The 17790-nt window shown below is 37.4% G+C and overlaps 1 protein-coding gene across 11 annotated transcripts in view; it reads right to left on the reverse strand.

Moving 5' to 3' along the window:
• Positions 1-17790, reverse strand: part of Erbin (erbb2 interacting protein) — a 114067-nt gene that overhangs the window by 50069 nt on the left and 46208 nt on the right. For all 11 annotated transcript variants that reach the window (XM_052743402.1, XM_052743412.1, XM_052743411.1 and 8 more), the window contains 3 exons: positions 7505-7583; positions 5560-5649; positions 4330-4386 (listed from right to left, as the gene is read on the reverse strand). In XM_052743402.1, the coding sequence (XP_052599362.1) occupies positions 4330-4386; positions 5560-5649; positions 7505-7583 (226 nt within the window). The remainder of the gene's footprint in view (positions 1-4329; positions 4387-5559; positions 5650-7504; positions 7584-17790) is intronic.

Raw genomic sequence — 17790 nt, forward strand, 5'->3', positions numbered from 1 at the left:
ACCACAATTTCAAGAAGTCTTTTTTCTGGGCTGCTTATCCATTTCTAAAACTTCAAGACAATTTTAACTCTGAACAATAATTTTCAAATGTTGAATTGTTCCTCACATGTTCAAGGCAAATCAACGCAATTCAAAGTAAGGATTTGTTGAGAATACAACAAAATCAGATATTAAGTTAGATTAAAGCAACAGGGCTGTAGAGATGGCGCGGTCATTACAAGCACTCGTTCTTCACGCAGAAGACTTGGGTTCAATTCCCAGCACCCACACCATCCACAACTGCAGTTCCAGGGGATCCAAGCTCTCTTCTGAGCACCATGGGCACCTCGCGTACATGTGGTGCATGTACAGGCATGCAGAAAAACACTCACACAAAGTGAGTGACACTAGTAAGAAAATTTTAAGTCAATGCAATAACATATCATGTTCAACTTCTCCCCTAAACGTTAATACCTCTCAGCAAGAAAAATAAAATTTGAAAAAGGAACAGGGAAGTTGGTTCAGAGAATCCACAGTCAGTTCCCAGCATCCACACGGTGGCTCGCAACCATACCTAACTCCAGTTCCAGGGGATCTGCCGCTCTTTTCTAACCTCTGGAGGCACCAGGCACATGCAGGCAATTCATTCAAATATGTATTTATGCTCCTGAAATGCTTAGAGATAACATCTCTTTATATACACCGAGGCACTATCAACTATCTAGATAAGAAAAACTTGTGTTTCTTACACACTGACTTCATAGCATAAGACAAAATAATAAAATGTATACTGAGCTACCATTAGTATAATAATTCAAATGTTATATTGGAAATGAAAGCTTAAAAAACAAGGAGATTTTAAAATATGGTAAAAGATCACAGAATTTTATGTTCTCTGAATGTTCAAATGTATAAAAATTTAAAGTAAAACTCGATTAAAACGTTTTTCAGCTTTTCAGTAAAAGAATATATATCATACTGTAACGGAACAATGTTACGGGCCTAAACTGAAAAAAGCTACTTTTTCCAATCCATACATTTTAACATAACATTCTTTAATAAACTCAACACCTCTTTAACTCACTTCACAACACTTATCTTTATTAAAGTCACCTTAACATGAGAAAACTGAGTGTCTATCCTCTGGACTACAGTTCTATTTCCCTTTTCATGTCTACCTTTGACAATAAAGCCTACAAGATCTAGTTTCCTTCATAAAATAGCACAATTTCCAGGGGTTTTATGGAATGTATAAAACTACGCGCTCTGTTATCAAGTTGATATCTTCACACTACTATGCCATGCGGTGATTTGAGAAAAGTGAACAGGGCTCTTAGAGGGGAGAGCCGAAAGAACACAGACAGCTTCTTGTTCTGACACTGTCAAACTGACAAGGTGACAGATTTACTTGTAGCATCAGGATCCATAATAAACAGTAGGGCTGTCTGAAGAAAATGAACCTATTACTCTCAGTCCAGGGTACAAAGATGAAAAGCAGAGCATTGGAAAAGCTCAATGACAGGCACTGTCTGGGAAAGGTTTAAAGCAGATTTAAGAATGGTGAGTAATACAGATGTGTGACAAATGGAGGAAATCCATCACAAGTAATCTCTACTTAAGTCGGTTGCTATTAGCAACTTTGGTTCTATTTGTACACTTCAGAAACAAAAAAAAAGCATACTAGAATAAGAACATGCTTTCTAATTCAGGGAGAAATTAGACTGCCCCTCAAAACTTGTCAGTGCCCTTCAGAATCCTTTATGCAATATTTTAAGTTTCACATAACTGTATATATCAAACAAGTTTTCGCACTGTTTGAATGACAAAAAAGTCTAGCATCTGCAAGACGGCTCAGTGGGTAAAAACATTTGCTACTGAGTCTGACAACCTTACTTCTATTCCCAGGTCCCAGCCAGTGAAAGGAGGACTGGGTCCCTCTCACTCTGTACGTACACACACACACACACACACACACACACACACACACACACACACACATATACACACACACATACACACACACACACACATATACACACACTCACACACACACATACACACACACATATACACACACACATACATATACGCACATACACACACACTCACATTTTTTTTTTTCAAAATAAGGTTTCTTTGTGTATCCCTGGCTGTCCTAGAACTCACTATGTAGACAAGCTGGCCTAGAACTCACAGAGATCCGCCTGCCTCTGCTTCCTGGGTGCTGAGATTAAAGGAATGCACCACCACGTTTTGCATTTTTTTTTTTTAAATTTCAAGTCTGGTCACATGATCTAAATGTACATGAGTATCTTAGTATTTAAAACTATGGCCTCTGTATTTATAGTTTAGAAAGTTACAAAGATTTTAATCATATAGCTTCAAATTTAAAAAAAAGAAATATATTTCAAATTCATTTATATACCCTGAATCTCTAAAGAGTTAAAATTCATTGAATTGCCTATGGTATCAGATGACCCACAGGCTACAGCTCACATCTTCTACGTACCCCTACAGGCTCTTATGCTGCAGGTTTGGTCCCTAGCATGCAGTATACTCAGAAGTGGTGGAATCTTCAAAAAAGGGGTTTAGTGGAAGAAAGTTAGACAGGGTGGGGGCAAAAAAGAGGTCATAGGGACCCAGGCACTCGACTCCTGTTTTTCTCTTTACTTCCAAAATGTCACAAGGTAAGCACATTTTTTTTTCCACCTAGGACTCTTCACCAAAGTGTGCTGCTTCTCCACAAGGCCAAAATCCAGGGCTCAACCAACTACAAGAAACACAGTACATTATGAGCTAAAATAAACGCTTGGTAAAAGTTTGTATCGGAGGAGCAAGATGGCTTAGCAGGTAGACACCTGACACCAAGCTGGACAATTTGAGATTGACTCTCACAGCCCACACGGCGGAAGAGAAGAACAGACTCTGGGAAATCTTCCTCTGACTTCCAGCACAATCAACAATGGCATAAATGACACACACAGACACACGGACACACAGAGAGATGGGGGGGGGGGGAGAGGAGAGAGGAGAGAGGAGGGAGGGAGGGAGGGAGGGAGGAAGGGAAGGGTAGAGAGAGAGAGGAGGGAGGGAGGGAGGGAAGGAGGGAGGGAGGGAGGGAGGGAGGGAGGGGTAGAGAGAGAGAGGGGGAAAGGGAAAGGGGAGGGAGGGAGGAAGCAAGAGAGAGAAAGCGAGAAAACACAATAAATAGAAACTGTACAACTGTTTTCTGTCAGTTTTTGGGTGGAAAGTGTCTATATTAGTTACTTTTCTCATTAGTGTGACAAAATACTTGAATAAAGCAAAAAAGTTTTTATCAGGCAATTTGTCACAGGGACAGAAAGCCTTTTGTCATTAGCTATTACAATAAGTAATTTTTATTTAGCTTTTTCACATCTCTTCATACCCAGTAAAGCTTTGAACTAGCCCAGTACCAAATCAGTAATATATACCTTATAAAATCATAAAATAAATGATTGTCTAATTTACACTTACTAGCACTACTGCAAACTTCATTCACAGAATAAAGCCAACCACTAGGCTTAACAGAGTCACTTGTAATGAAAATCAAATATAGTCTCTGTCCTCAAAAACATATAATCATGTGGGGGAGGGGTATATATGCATGATGTGTGTACATGCTAACCAGAGAAGAGTAAAACAGAAAATAAAGATACATTAAAATTAGTTATTACCCACCATAAAGCAAAAACAACCAGAGAAAATTGAATGATTGTGCTTATGTTTCACTGAAATTTTATTTCTAAATATAAATAGTAGATCATATTTGACCATAGACTAACTACTAAACTATACAGTAATGCATTCAAGGTTCTCTATTTGTTCAGTAAATGGCCAAAGACTACAGTCTATTTTGAATCAGAAGTTCTGTCTTTTAAATACTCTTACATCACTATTTGCTCTTACAAAGCCATTGTGTGTTAGCTTATATTAGAGAACAAATCACTCATTTCTAGTTTTACAACAGACTATAAAGCCATACAATAAAGTTCTGTAGATAAAAAAACTTAACATGAAGATCTCACAACCACTATGAATGATGTGTATGAGCTCTCATATAGGATCTCTCTATCTGAGACTCAGATTTACTTAGTATTTTTACTTCTGTGTCCCATACAAGATTGTGGTTCAAAGGAGAATGAAATTAGCATAACGATACTACCATACTGACACCCAAAAACAGATCCATACATTTTTATACTTAATAGCAACAATTACATCAAAACATGACTTTCAAAATAACGTATGCTCATATTTTAAATAAACTGTGTTTTAGGGCCTAAGATTAAAAATTCTAAACTGGATTTAAAAAGAGTAGTATAGACTTACTTAGGCAACATTTTCAACTGGTTTTCTCTAAGTTCTAGTATCTGGAGTTTAGTTAATCTGTAAAACAAAGAATAAATCAAGACAAAAGAATCAAATATAAGGAATTGAATTAACTTATGCCATATTATAAAGTAAAGCAGCATTAACTACATAGTTACTACATAGTGTAATATTAAATGTGAAAGAAGAAAAAAAAGAATTTTAATAGAGCTAGGCATGGTGGTGCAGCCTTTAATTCCAGCACTCTAGAGGCAGAGGCTGGATCTCTGTGAACTCAAGGCCAGCTTGATCTACATAGAAAGTTCCAGGGCATCAGGGATTACATAGTAAGATCTTGATTAAAACAAGACAACAACAAATAGACTCTGATCCTCAAAATCAAGAGGAAAAAAACCCACAATTTAAAAAACATTTTTTATTTCTTCTTATTACTGTATGTGTGTTCTGCATATGTGTGTGTGTTCAGGTGCCACAGCACACATGCAAAGGTCAAAGGACAATTTTATGCCGTCAGTCCTTTCTTCCCACCTTTATAAAGGTTCCAGGGGTCTAGCTCAAAGTGCAGGGCTTGTACAGCATGTGCCTTTATCTTCGGAGCCAGACGTCTCACTGGCCACAGGTAAGCCACTTTAATACATTTTCAAAGGGACAAAGTGATTATCCCTAATTTTTTAATTCTGGAACGAATTCTATGCCTTTTACTGAAAATACCTACAAAACTGCTTACCATTCTAGGATTATAGGACAATAATGCCCATCTGTAAGAATAAATAAGTAAGAGAACATTGAGAACCATGAAGAAAAACTCTCCTGACACCTGAGGGTGGGTACAGAAAGATAAGAGAGACCTCAGAAACACATTCCCCTTTCTTAAGAACTTTGATTTCTACAGGGAAAACAGCTAAATCAACTGTTAAGTCACTTTAGAATTTCATAAATGCTAACACAGCATTCAGTATCTTAAATACACAGGCATTGCTCCCATTAAAACATCTGGTTTTGTCAGCCTTAAGAACATTTTTTCCCTTTTAAATCTGCATTTACTGTTTATTTGAGACAGTAAATCCAAGTGGAAATAATTCAAAGGAACTACAAGAATTGCAAAATGCTTGGAAATAATTAGAAAAGCCTATGAAATGTAATTAATAAGTATTACTAAAGTACTTTGCAGTTGTGTGAACTTTTCAGAAGCTAACAATATAAATGTCTTTAGAGTAATCTATAATTTACCTGCCAAAATTAGCTGGTAAGAATTCAAGGAAAGCATCATTCAGATATAACTGGGTCAGGTTTAGCAGCTGAGAAAACCCATCAGGGAGCCTATATAAAATGTAAAAGAATTAAATTAAGTGCATATTTAAAATGTCAATCTCTTGCCAAACATTTCACTCAGAATCTGTATAATAAAGATATCTTCTTAATAAATAATAGTTACCTCTTCACTTTTATTAGCGATCTTTAAATTAAGCTCTTTTTTTAGCAACTTGTTGTAAAATCAGTAACTGTATGTTTTTGTACAAAAGAAGATAAAATTTGTCTTAGTATCATAAAATGTGCACAAAATAGTACATTTTGAATGAGCCATAAACAGAATTATATGTAGGACATAACTATGAATCATCAGGTACCTTTCAAATATATCTTATCCAGCATAAACTAACAGGACTATATAAAGAATTTCTAAACACTAATAATGTAGCAAGATGAATGATTCTTGGTTGTGAGGACTGGTCCTGCAGGCTGTTAAGCTATAAACTTAAGACTCTACAAATTTAGAAGCCAGTAGTGTAAATACACACACACACACACACACACACACACACACACACACACACACACACACACACTCACATGCCCAAATGTCCCCTAGTATTAAAGAGCCAATAGTAAAGAACCACTGGGTTTATATTATTTTCAGTTTCAACTTTTGGTCTGTAAATGACCAAGGCTTTAGAGCTTTATAATGAGCAAAGAAGAAATTGGAACAGATGAATGACAGATTAAGGCCAGATAAGAACACATGTTCTTTATACTTCTATTTACATATGCATATAAAACAAGTTACACATGTACAACTTGATGCTAGAAAAAATATTTTCAAATGAGTATTTATTTCATCTTTAGACATTTGTCTTAGATTGTTTTTTTTTTTTTTGGATTTTTTTTTTTTGTCTTAGATTGTTACAAGCATAAAATCCCATGACATATCAGACTTTGACTTGTTCATTTTTCCTTTACCTCACAATATTCCACCATCTTCAATACCAAGTAAAGCAACTCTATTTTTGGTAAAACTTACCATGGAATGAATATTCTGGTTATTCTTTCAACATGGTTATAGCAAGCTGTATTTCATTCTGTTTACCTTTTAGCATCATTAACAACTCGATTTTGCGAAATTAAACAGCTTTGGTAGAAGGAAAACTTTGTTTACAGACATTACTATGATAAAAGAACACATAATCTCAGGTATATGTTGTAACCAATCACCTGTATTTTTCCTCAGTTTTCTTTTAGTTTGTTTTCAAAGTGCCCCATCTGGCTGCATGACACGTGCATATATTAGTCTCACTTTTTACTTTGACTATGAGATCTAGAACACACTCACTGTCTCTTTTAGATCTCAAATTTCTATCTGTATTATGTGGGTTAGGAAGATTATTAGGAGGTATCTAAAACTGAATCTCCATGAAGCTGGAAAGATGACTTGAAAGTTTAAGAGCATGGGCTTCTCTTCCAGAGAATCCAGGTTTGATTTCCAGAATCAAAGGTGGCTCATTACTATCTGTTACTTCAGTTCCAGGGGATTCAAGGCCCTCTTCTGGCCTCCTCAGGTACCAGGCAAACACACGGTACACAGACCATGCAGACAAAACACTTTCACACACACTCATATTCATTCATTCATTCATTCATTCATTCATTCATTCATTCATTCATTCTCTCTCTCTCTCACACACACACACACACACACACACACACACACACACACACACACAGGGGGGCACACACATGGTACACATATATTCAGGTAAAACAGACACACACACACACACACCAAACAAACAAAAAACTGAATCTCTGTATAACTAAGATTGATACAATCTACATTCTACTACTGTTCTATAATTGTTAGAGTCAAGAAAGCAGCTCATAATTCAACTGAAAGACTTACTTAGAAATAGGGTTTACACTGGCCTCCACAATTGTCAAAACTTTACAATTTTTAATATTTTCTGGAAACTCTTGGATTCCTAGAAAACAAACAACCAAATTAATAGAATATATTACAGATATTTCAGTCTTGGGGAACAGGGGTATTACAAAGGCCATAATAATAATAAAGACATTGTGGAGACTCAGAAACTAATTACCAACTAATGAAGAACTAACATCAGTGCAGATCAGGCCACTTCCACAACCATCTGTCTATCTCCTTTTAGCTCTCTTTCATTTGTCACCTTATAGCTGCTAAATTGATTAGTTTTCCTGCCTTTTCTTAGCACTTCTGGAAATCAGTACCTCTTCTATGAACTAGTTAATGATAAAATGCACAACATGTAACATTCTATTTTTTCCCTCAGGTAAAAAGACAACTGCATTTAAAATGGTGGACTCCAGACTGGGCTGGTCCTACGTAAATAAAGAACAAGCTGCAAACAGACCTGCAGAAGGGAAGGATGGAAACCAGGGATGAGACACACCCTAAACTGTGCCTTGGGCAGTACTGTCCACTCAGTAATAAACATTCTCCAGTATCTTCCCATGTCTTCACTCTCCTCTCTTCAACCTTCTTACTTCATATAATCCAGTACACTCACAATGTAACTATTTAAGGGCCATAGTGATTCCTCACACTATCATGTGCATGTTTCACAGGACCTACTGGACATTTTGGTTGTGCATGTTTCTCAGGACCTACTGGACATTTTGGTTCTGCATGTTCTTCAGACCAAGTGAGGTAAAGAATTTTTTAACTCCCAATCTGTTATAGACCTGCATATTAGAAATAGACTTTTAAATTATTTTAGTAAAAGATTCTCTCCTCACCCCCACCCCCAAGATAAGAGTTTTCTGTGTAATAGTCCTGGCTCTCCTGGCATTCACTCTGTAGCCCAGGCTGGCCTCAAACTCACTGAGATCTGCCTGCCTCTGCCTCCAAAGTAATGGAATTAAAAACGTGTGCCACCACTGCCCGGCTTAAATTTTGGTAAAAGATTCTAAGCATATACTCATTTCCTTAACTTATCATACCAAAAATATAGGAACAAATAATTTGTGAATTGGCAGCAGATCACAGCCCAATTTTAAGTTCTAGTATCACTCTACTCTAAATGAACACTAATTATGGACTTTTGAAAAGCATCCCTTAAATAAATTTTATATAGTCTCCTTCATTAACACAATGATTATCTCAAAGGGTTGTCACTTTAGGGTTATTTAAGATCACATCAATTTCATCACAAGAAGATTCTATGTTTAAAACAACAACAACCAACTTACTGTAACACTAAGTGCAGAGTTCCACATGATAAAATAAATGATGCAAAATCCACAACTAGTATATTATTTTGGTCAAAACTCACCAATGAACTGGGTGTGGTAGAAGGTGTGCTTAACATATGCAAGGTCCTGGGTTTAATCCCCAGCATCATCAAAGAAAAAGAGTCACCAACAGATGCCAAAATTAGATTAAAAGTATAATAGTAATATTGTGAAAAAGATTCCTCCTATAAGAAACTTATAGAAGAACAAAGAGTAACTGAATCTGATGAGTACCACCAAAATGAAATGTTTTAGACTTATTAGCAGTTACCAGTTAGCTTTATCATGTGGCAACAGAGAAAAAATGCAAAAGCATACAACTTGAATTTAATGATGGGAAGCATCAAAAAATAAAAATAAAAACCTTCTATTAAGCGAACTATTAAAGAAATGCCAGTGTGATAAAAATTATCAAAAAGAAAAGGAAACCTGAGGAACTAGGAGGAGGAATCTGTCTTAAGAGAGCTGACTAAATGTAACACATGAAAGCAACCAATTCCAATATGGATGCTGAGAATATATACTGCTGGTAAGACATAGCCAACTGTAGAAAAGAATTTGGTGGTTCCTCAAAATGTTACATATAAAATTACAAATGGCCCAGTAATTCCACTACTAGGTATATATGTAAGAGCATGTAAAACATACGTTCAAATAAAACGTTATAAATGAATACTCATATTATTTAAAAGAGCCCAGATTCCATCAGTAACAAATGAATGTATAAGCATAATGAACAGAATATAGCATGTTCACACTATGGAATATCAACATATGGTACAACAAGGATGAGTCCTGAAAATATGCTAAGGGAAAGAAGCCAGACACAAAAGGTCATATAGTTTTATTTATTTGAAAAGTCCACAATAAACAAATCTTTGTGGAAACTAAGCAGATATGAGGTTACCTGGTGTTGTGTAGCTATTTCCTACAAATTGAAACTTTCAACTGAAGTTCATAGACTTAGAAGGCTCAGCAAACTTTGGAAGAGTCACTCAGGCTCTCCCCAAGACTATATATAAATAGTAAACAATCTGGGGAAGAGGAGGCTGCAGTTCAGCTTCCCTACAAACTGGGCAGGAAGCCAGCTGATGAACCTTTCACGCACTGTCACCTGCTTTTTGGTGATCCAGCTGCCCAAGAAGCACCCATACTTCTGTAAGTAACCCCAGTAAACTCACTGGGCTCAGAACACTAGACCTTGGAACAATTTCTTTGGTCTGTCCGTGGTGCACTATCTGAGGTGACCAAAAAAAAAAAAACGTTTGCCCACATCTCCATAGGAAAAAGTCACCAAACACCAGAGCCTAGGAGATGCTAGGCAAGGGAACAGCAATTCTTTATAGGATGATGAAAACATTCTATATAGGTACTGGTAATGGTGAAATAAAATTGAAAATGTGCTAAACTCTACCAAAATGTATAATGTAAGAGATTCTTTAGTTTTCAATATCTATATTATTTCAATATCTATATATTATCTATAATTCCTAACCTTGTCTGAACTTTACATAACACTTTTTAAATACTAAGTTTGTTCAGGTACCTCAAATTCAAAGACATCTTTATTTTATTACTCAGCAAATACGTTCCAACTACAAAGTGGAAGACATGAACTACACATACTAGGACTTTATCAGAGCTGCACTGCAGTAAGTGGGCTGGGGGATGGCTCAGGCAGTGAAGTGCTCGCAGGACAAACAAGACTGAGGGAGTGAGTTTAGGTCTCCAGCACTCGTGCAGAGAAGCCGGGCATGGAACCACAGGCCTGGAACCCCAGCTCTGGGACGGTGGGGACAGGAAGAAGCCAAGGGCTTGATAACTAGCTATTCTAGCCAAATCAGTCAGTTAAAGACCTTGTCTCAAAGAAGTAAGGTGGCAAGCAACTGAGAAAGATACCTGACTTCAACCTATGACCTCCACACAAGCACACGTGTACAAAGACAGACAAGACAGGCAGGCAAGTCGGCATATGCACACACACACACACACACACACACACACACACATGATGTAGTAAAGAAAATTATCTTCCCACACTGTTATTTCCTACCCTAGTAAAGTTCTTTCTCATTGTCTTTTGTCCTTTCTCCTACTCTTCCAGATCTCTTAAGGTTGTAAGGTATAACCAGGCCTCATTCCTGGGCTTTTCTCCTGGACTTACGAACTTAGTGAATACACCTACCCTTAGTCATTACACATCATCTCTATAGTGACAACTTCCAAATGTACACCTCCAGAACTGGGTTTGTTGTTGTTATTGTTGTTTCTCTCTCTCTTTTTTCTAAGACAGGGTTTCTCTTTATAACAGTCCTAACTGTCCTGGAATTCACTTTGTAAATCAATGAGGCTGGCCTCGAATTCACTGAGATTCACCTGCCTCTGCCTCCCAAGTGCTGGGATTAAAGGTGCGCGCCACCACCACCTGGCTCCAGAACTGTTTTTTGACTTAACTCGACACTCTTACAAATAACTAGATGAGATGTTAGTGTCTCAAACAAGAAAGCAAGCAAGCAAATAAATAAACGAAAAGCCTGAGTTCCTAAGACAGCCTAGACAATGGAAGAAAATCTTTGTCAGCTATACTTCAGGCAAGGGCTTAATATCCTGAATATATAAAGAATTGCAAAAATTAAACACATACACACATACACAAACCTGCAATCAGAAAAGTTAAGTAGGTCAACGAGCTAAACAGACAGTTCTCAAAGGAAATACAAATGTCCATCAAAGCACGTACATTACAAATACTTTGAGATCTACCTCATTCCAGTCAGAATGACTACAATCAAGAAAAATAAATGTGGGTGAGGGTATGGGGGAAAAGGAATACTAAATTTATTAACTGATATAGTCACTACAGAAATCAGTGTAGAGGCTTCTTCAAACACTCAAATCAGAACTACCTAACAACGCCATGGCATATACTCAAAGGGCTATACCATACTCAGAGATACTTGCATATTCATATTTATCACTGATTTTTACAATAGCAAGGAAATAGAATCCACCCAGATATCCACCAGCAATTGGACAAATGAATAATGACAACATGAGATATAAACACAAAGGTATTTTACACACACACACCAAAGTTATGAAATCTGCAGGCTCAAGAGGACAAGCACCATCTGTTCTCTTTCATATTCCAATGTCAGCTTTAACCGTTCTTTTTATTTTATGTGTGTGGGTGTTTCTTCCCCCTGCCTGTATATCTGTATACCACATGCATGCCTAATATCTAGAGGCCAGAGAAGAGCCTCAGATTCCCTGAGACTGCAGTTAAAGCAGTTGTGAGGACTGCTTCAGGTCCTCTGGAAGAGGAGCCAATGCTGTTAACAGATGAGTCTCTCTCCAGTCCCAAAGGGCCCAGGCTGGCCTCTAACTTGTGAGGCCTCCTGCTTCCTCTTCTTCAGCATATTCTACCAGTGTGAGGTGCTACAATCTGTCAAGTCCTAGCTTGGCTTCTAACTGCTAAACCTGTGCATCTAGGGGAAGCAAATATGGCCACAGGGCAAGAAACTAGAAAGGGGCCCTTGCCTAGGAAGGGGAGAAGACAACAGAACATGAGATATTAATGTGGAAGGGGGAATACTGTGGGCAATAGAATACAGGTATGGAAAAGGAGGGGCAAGGAGAGGGAAGGATCTCGGAGGCGGAAGGATCAACCACAATTTAAAAATGTTACAAGGAAACCTGCTATTTAGTAATTTAATTGAAAACTATTCCTGAGTTGCCCCTTGAAATGGCAGTGCCTACCAATTCCTCCATCTCAGCTGATAGCAATCTTGTCTTTCCAGTTGCATGATAAAATCAACAAGGTTATTTGTAACTCTCTTCTCATGTTCACATGCAATCCATCACAAAACACTGATTCTACCTTCAAGGATATCCAGTCTACCCACACCCATCTCTACCACTATTATCTCCAAGAATTAAAACTGTATTTGAATTGGTTGTTTTTCTACCCATGTTCTCACAGACTCTTCATATACATAGCTAAACCTAAATATCAATGTTCATACAAATGCCTACAAGGCCTTACATTATCTGCTTCTATAAATCCCAACCTGTCTTTATTCCTAATATAATTTCATTTAGCTTATTACTCTGTTTTTACTACCCTGTCCCTGTGTTTATCACACATGCTATGGATACTAGAGCCTTATAAAAATTAATGTGCTAGCTATTTTCTCTTTCTGGTGCACTCCTTACTTTCTCAAGTCATATTCCCAAAGAAGCTTACTCTCAAAGTACAAGTGTTATCTAGTCGGAGGCAGAAGAGAAAGACAGGGAAAATTAAGGGGACAAAGGAAAGAAACCCCAAACTCTTAGATCCTTTCTCAAGGACTTTAGACAGTAATAACTTTTGTTTTGCGATTCCTATAGACAAAATTTAAGATAACCAGCCCAGAGTCAAAAGTTCCAACAAAATTAAGAAGCTTTGCTGTAATGGTTACCTATATAGTCAATGTTTCTTTTATAAAGACATTTTAAGTAACAATATTAAAATATCAATGAATCATGCTTATAGCCTAAACAGGTATAACCAACTATGGCCTTTGTCCTTTCACAGCTATAAACCTAAAAAGAAATTTATAATCTCACAAGAAACTCCATCTATAGTAAAAGATGTGTCCTTTCTGTGTGTGTGTTTTGTTTTTATGGAATGGTCCACTCTGTAGTTGAAGGTGCCCTGAACTCACTGTGCAGCCCAGACTGGCTTAGAAACCATGCACTCCTTGTGTGTCAGCTTTCCAAATGCTGGGATTACAGGCATGAGGGACCGTACCCCACTTAAAAGACATGTCTTAACCCCCTTGTGCAATCTTTCTGTCCCATGGTTTTACCTGATCAGATTATTCTATCCAAGGCACTTCAGAAACCACCCCGGAATCTCACATACCAAAAAGTACAAGGAGAATGGAAAGATGATTCATTTGCCACAGAAGCATGACGTTCTGAGTTCAGATCCTCAAAACCCACATTAAAAAAAAGCTGTACATTGCTGGGCACTGGTGGTATACGCCTTTAATTCCAGCCCTCGGGAGGCAGAGGCAGAAAGATCTGTGAGTTCAAGGCCAGCCTGGTCTACACAGTGAGTTCCAGGACAGCCAGGGCTACACAGGAAAAACAAAACAAAACTATGAACACCTCTAATCCCATGCTGGGGAGGAGGAGATAAGAAGGCCCCTGGGGTTTGTTGGCCAGCCAGTCTAGCCAAATCAATAACCTCCAGGTTCAGTTAGAGATGGTGTCTCAAAAAATTGGAAAGACAGAGCCCAAGTGTGGTGATGCACACCTTTACTCCCAGGAGGCAGAGGGCAGAGGTAGGCAGATCTCTGAGTTCTAGGCTAGCTTGGTCTACATAATAAGTTCCATGCAGCCAAGACTACAGAAAGAGACCCTGTCTCAATAATATAAAATAAAATGATTGAAGAAGATATATGACATTGATCTCTGGTTCTATTACACATGCACATTAACATACATATATAAACGCACAATAAAATAAGAGGGGGGAAAAGGTCTTTCAGTAACCTTTTGAGGTAAAACTTCAGAAGCCAGTGAAATGGCATACAAAGTCAGCTCATTCTGTTCTTATAAATACAAAATAATTGGAATTTTGTTAGAACCTACATAAGTCTGTGATGGTTTAACCATCAACAGATAGTTGTCCTAGTAAAAGCTGGCCAGGCATTCAGAAGGAGAAGTAACGTTCTGCTGAAGTACTTCACAGGACATCAGTATCGGACTAGGCCACTCTGTGACCATGACGTAACAAGACAGAAACAAACCAAAACAACAACAAACACATATACATGAACAAAACCAAAACACGACTGTTGTCCAAACTAAGAAATACCAAGCATCCCTTACTCCAGTTAAGACGTGATTACTGTGTGTTAACTAATGGTAGCTTGACCATTGCTATAGTCTGTCCTACAGCAAGGCTTCAGACAAAGTTTAAGATAGCCAATCACAGAATTACCCAATGGCATTTCCCCGGAGAACCTCTCTGAAGACAGAGTTTTGTCTCTTTTTTAAGTTTAAGAAAACTTAAACCTTCCCTAAAATTACCAGGTAAACTGAAATCTAAAGCTCAAATCCTGTAAGTCTTAATATACTGAGATCCAACTGAACGCTTATGTTCCGGATTTTGCTCACTGAAAGCCCAATTCTTCAATTACTTGAGTTCCTATTTCTAGTTTAAATGTGTTCTTCTCAAATTGGCAGTCGTCATGTCTGCAGAGCAAGCACTTTACCCAACTAAACCATCTCCCCAACCACACTCCCAAGTACTTCAGTCATAAACCGTACTGCCTGGCTAACTGAACACACAGAAGAACTATGTAAAAGATCGACAATCTAAGACAATAAATGTTCAACTCTTTCAGCTTTTTAAATAAATACAACTTGCTGGAGCTATTAATAATAAAGTACCCGCAATGTTTCCTGAATCCTTCCAAATAGGGAATAAGAGCTAACAACCTCAAAATGGTATCTGATATGTTAAGCTATTCAAATATTAAACTTAACTGATATAAAGCCTTAAAAAAAACTGTATCTTAGATAGAAAAGTTTAGAGCTTCTTATTCAAGATTAATGTGATCAAATGTTAACAGAAACTCTTCTCAGAATATAAAATGCATCTACTTCTATCGTGGTGGTCAAGTAAACACTAAGTAACATTTTAGTAGCTTTAAGATATAATACAGACCATATTCACTTAACCTAATGTGCTCATTAGTGTTTATCAATGTTACACAAACTAGAGTCATCTGGGAAGAGGGATCCTCACAACTGAAAGCAACCTCCATCATACTGGCCGACTAGCACGTCTGTAGGGCAGGCATTTTCTTGACTAAGGATTGACATGGGAGGACCTAGCCCACTGTGGGCAGTGCCACCCCTGCACAGGTGGTCTAGTCCTGGGTTGTGTAAGACAGCAGGCTGAGTGAGTTATGGGAAGCAAGCCAGTAAACGGCCATCTTCCGTGGCCTTTGCTTCAATTCCTGTCTCCAGGCTCCTGAGTTTCGGCATTGGTTTCCTTCAATGACGGACTCTAACTGTAAGCTAAAACAAACCATTTCCTTCCCAAGCTGCTTTTGGTCATGGTGTTTATCATAGCAACAGCAAGTGAACTAGGATACATACTAACCTTTTATTTACATAGAATATCATGTAAATCAAAATCAAAAACCCAACTAAAATATTCAAATTTCTCACAACTAGACACATTGGTTTACCCCCAAATGAATGGTTTGTTTGGTTTTTTTTTTAAATCATCTCTTCAATAAAGTGGACTTGTAAAGATATATACATTAGGGTTAAATATTACAGGCCTATCAAAATCACCTCTGCTCTCGGTATGTAAATTGGTTAATTACAATGATGAGCATAAGGAATTAGAAAGACTAGAATTTATTAAGCAAGGTAACAGCTCTGACATTATCACAGTTCCATCTCTTCCTCAGCTTTATTCACCAACAATACACTGGAGCTTCATTCAAGCATCAGTTAAAGATAAAAAGGAGAGGGATGGGAATGGTGCCAGACATCAGTGACCCTGGTCTCAGAAGGAAGAGGTAGGACTGCCACATGCTTGAAGTCATTCTGGTCTACATGGTCAGCTCCAGGACAGTCTGGGCTATACAAGACCCTGACTCAAAATAAATACACAAATAAATAAAAATATATTTTAAAAATGAAGTAAAAAAGAAAATATAAAGAATGAGTAAAATAAGAGTACTCAAAGAGAAAAGAAAGAGGAGGTCAATTTAATATTTCAGTTAATATAACTTACAACAGTTTACTGTCAGTATTAATGTCAATTCTCAAGGAAAAATACTGTTTAAACACTTACTCTAATATTTTAATTACTTGAAATGTTTTTCTAAATCATCAAAAATACTCATGAGCTCAAAGAATCATTTAAGGAAGTGTTTGGTATTAGCAAAAAGAAACTTCTACAACTGGTAAGACAGACTCTCTACAGGCTACTAGTCTGCCATGACTACATTAGTATATCGGCCTTTATGAAGTTGCATCAAAGTCGAGGGCACTAGCTGAATGATGCTTCAGTGCCTAACACAACCCCTTTTATTGAGTGCTGAAGATCTGCAAGCAACAAAAAATATAAATACTTTTTAAAAATGCATTTAAATATGTGAACATAAGAATTAAAAAAGGTAGCAAAATGCTAACAACTGGTGAATCTGTATTTCTTCAAGTCTTAAGAAGGATTTTTATTGGGTAGGATTTTTTTTAATTTACTTATTTTTTTTTTATTATGTGTATGAGTATTCTGCCTGCATTTAAGTACGTGCACCATGTGTGTGCCTGGTGCCATGGAGATGACGGCATCAGATCCCCTGGGACTGGGGCTATGAGTGGTTACGAACAACCACATGGGTGCTGGGAACTGAACTCAGGTTCTCTGTAAGAGAAGAAAGTATTCTAACTGTTGTAACATTCTTATAGCCCCTGGGTATGAAAATTTTAAAATAAAGAAAAAACAAAACAAGATATCCTATGAATTAATCCAATCCAACAAAAACTATAAATCAATTTAAGACACATTTTTTTTTAAAGATGAAACATTAAAGTCTGGACAATAATGTTAAATGATTCCATAGCAAAAATTAAAATAGCCCCAACTCTGGGTGTGGATATGTTGCCTTATTTTTTTGTTTTGTTTGTGGGTTGTTTTTGTTGTTGTTGTTTTGTTTTGTTTTGACAAAGTCTCCCTCTGGAACCTGGAGCTTGCCACTAGGTATGCTAGCCAGTGAGCACCAGGGATCCATGTGTCTTGACCTCTCCGGTGTTGAGATCACATGCTCACACCACAATACCAGGCTTTTTTACATAGGTGCCGGGGATGGAATCAGGTCTTCAAATGTTTGTGCAGCAAGC

This window comes from Peromyscus californicus, unplaced genomic scaffold (assembly GCF_007827085.1).
Source record: "Peromyscus californicus insignis strain IS unplaced genomic scaffold, ASM782708v3 Scaffold_18__1_contigs__length_77618521, whole genome shotgun sequence".
NCBI lineage: Eukaryota > Metazoa > Chordata > Mammalia > Rodentia > Cricetidae > Peromyscus > Peromyscus californicus.